Here is a 1,329-nt window from a genome sequence, read left to right on the forward strand (position 1 = left end):
AGAGGAGGTCGTCTTCGGTGTCTCACGGCCATTATTCATGGCGTTCGCGGTAGGGAGCTGGGCTTTCTTGAAACCCTGAGTCACCACCCCGGTGGTGACTAGCTCCGCGATCTCGACCGGGGCGCTCCGTCGTTGGGAGTCTATCCACGGGTCGGTAGTAGCAAAACGCTTCGGAGTCCCTCTACGGGGCAGCGCGTCTGACTGGTCCCGTATCTGGTGCTCGAGAGCTCCGGGGGTGCTCAACAGCTTCCTCAACTCATTGACCGAAATGGTGACAGATGTCACGTTGGCTTCCACTCCGTGGGGTACTTCGTCGTCGACACGAAGGACTTTCCGAGTCACCGGACCACTTGATCGGTAAGGAGCGCCTTGATCTCCTTCCGACTCTAATATTTCGGAGTCCTTGGTGGCGGGGCGAGAGCGCCAGGCCAGGGTCGTAAATCCTTTCCCGACAGAGTGGAAGGCGCACGCTAGGAGCAGGAACCCAGCGAGGATCCTGCTGCCTAGGCGGCCGAGGTCAATGAGAGGAGGGGGTGAGCGGAGGGCGTCGGCGAGGCGTACGAGCGCCTCGTGGGCCAACTCTAAGACGGAGGAGTGTACCTCCCAGAGAGCGTCGCTTACCAGGCCGACGGCCCCTAATCCAGTGGCCACCCGCGCCAAGCACAACAGTGGGTAGCGACGAGCAGACCGGGGCGCGGGTACCACATGCAGAGCTACCTCCATGACCAAACCTGAGAAGAGGAGGGCCAGGAGGTCGAACTGCATGGGTGACGTGACAGACATAGTGAAGTGATTCAAGAGTCAAGCCAAAGGAAGATGAGTTTATATAAACCAACACAAAATGCAATGTATGAATGGGGGGTGTGGGGTCTTTAAAGAAAACGACGCAAAGTTGGTCGCCCTTTACCGACCAACTCCCCCCCTCAGACCAGACTGCGGGGAGTTTTCTTCTTTGATGGCTTGACAGGGGGCGCGGCTCGCCTCTTCCGATTGACGGATGGGGTAGTAGAGGACATCTCTCTTCGAGATCCCCTTGATGGGGCCTTTAGGTCCTCCAGAGGTAAGGAGCGAGTGGCCGACTTGGTTGACAGCCACTCTGTCCGTTCGTCCTGATGGATGGTGCCTGTCGAAGGTTGAACGAACACGACGTCCGGGAGGCGGACCTCCCTTATCTCCTTGGATAGGAGCGAGCGAGCGGAAGCCGTTCTTCCGTCTCGCGAGACCGAGGTCACCCGGCAAGGCACGAGCCTCTTCGAAGGGGCCTTGGGGTGTCTTCGATCCGGGGGTGTGGACCGCAGAAGGATCAGCTGACCTACCTGGAAGGTGTCC

At 59.2% G+C, this 1,329-nt stretch overlaps 1 protein-coding gene across 1 annotated transcript; it reads right to left on the reverse strand.

Moving 5' to 3' along the window:
• Window positions 1–26: 26 nt before the first annotated feature.
• On the reverse strand, window positions 27–783 carry KVP17_004723 (uncharacterized protein; the record flags this gene model as incomplete). The annotated part of the gene is made up of 1 exon (XM_068523159.1): window positions 27–783. A coding segment is annotated over one exon (757 nt), but the record flags the coding sequence as incomplete, so codon positions are not given.
• Window positions 784–1,329: the final 546 nt, after the last annotated feature.

The sequence above is a fragment of a genome (genome assembly GCF_019968985.1).
Source record: "MAG: Porospora cf. gigantea B chromosome Unknown PgB_NODE_8972_length_1329_cov_492.907, whole genome shotgun sequence".
Lineage (NCBI taxonomy): Eukaryota > Apicomplexa > Conoidasida > Eugregarinorida > Porosporidae > Porospora > Porospora cf. gigantea B.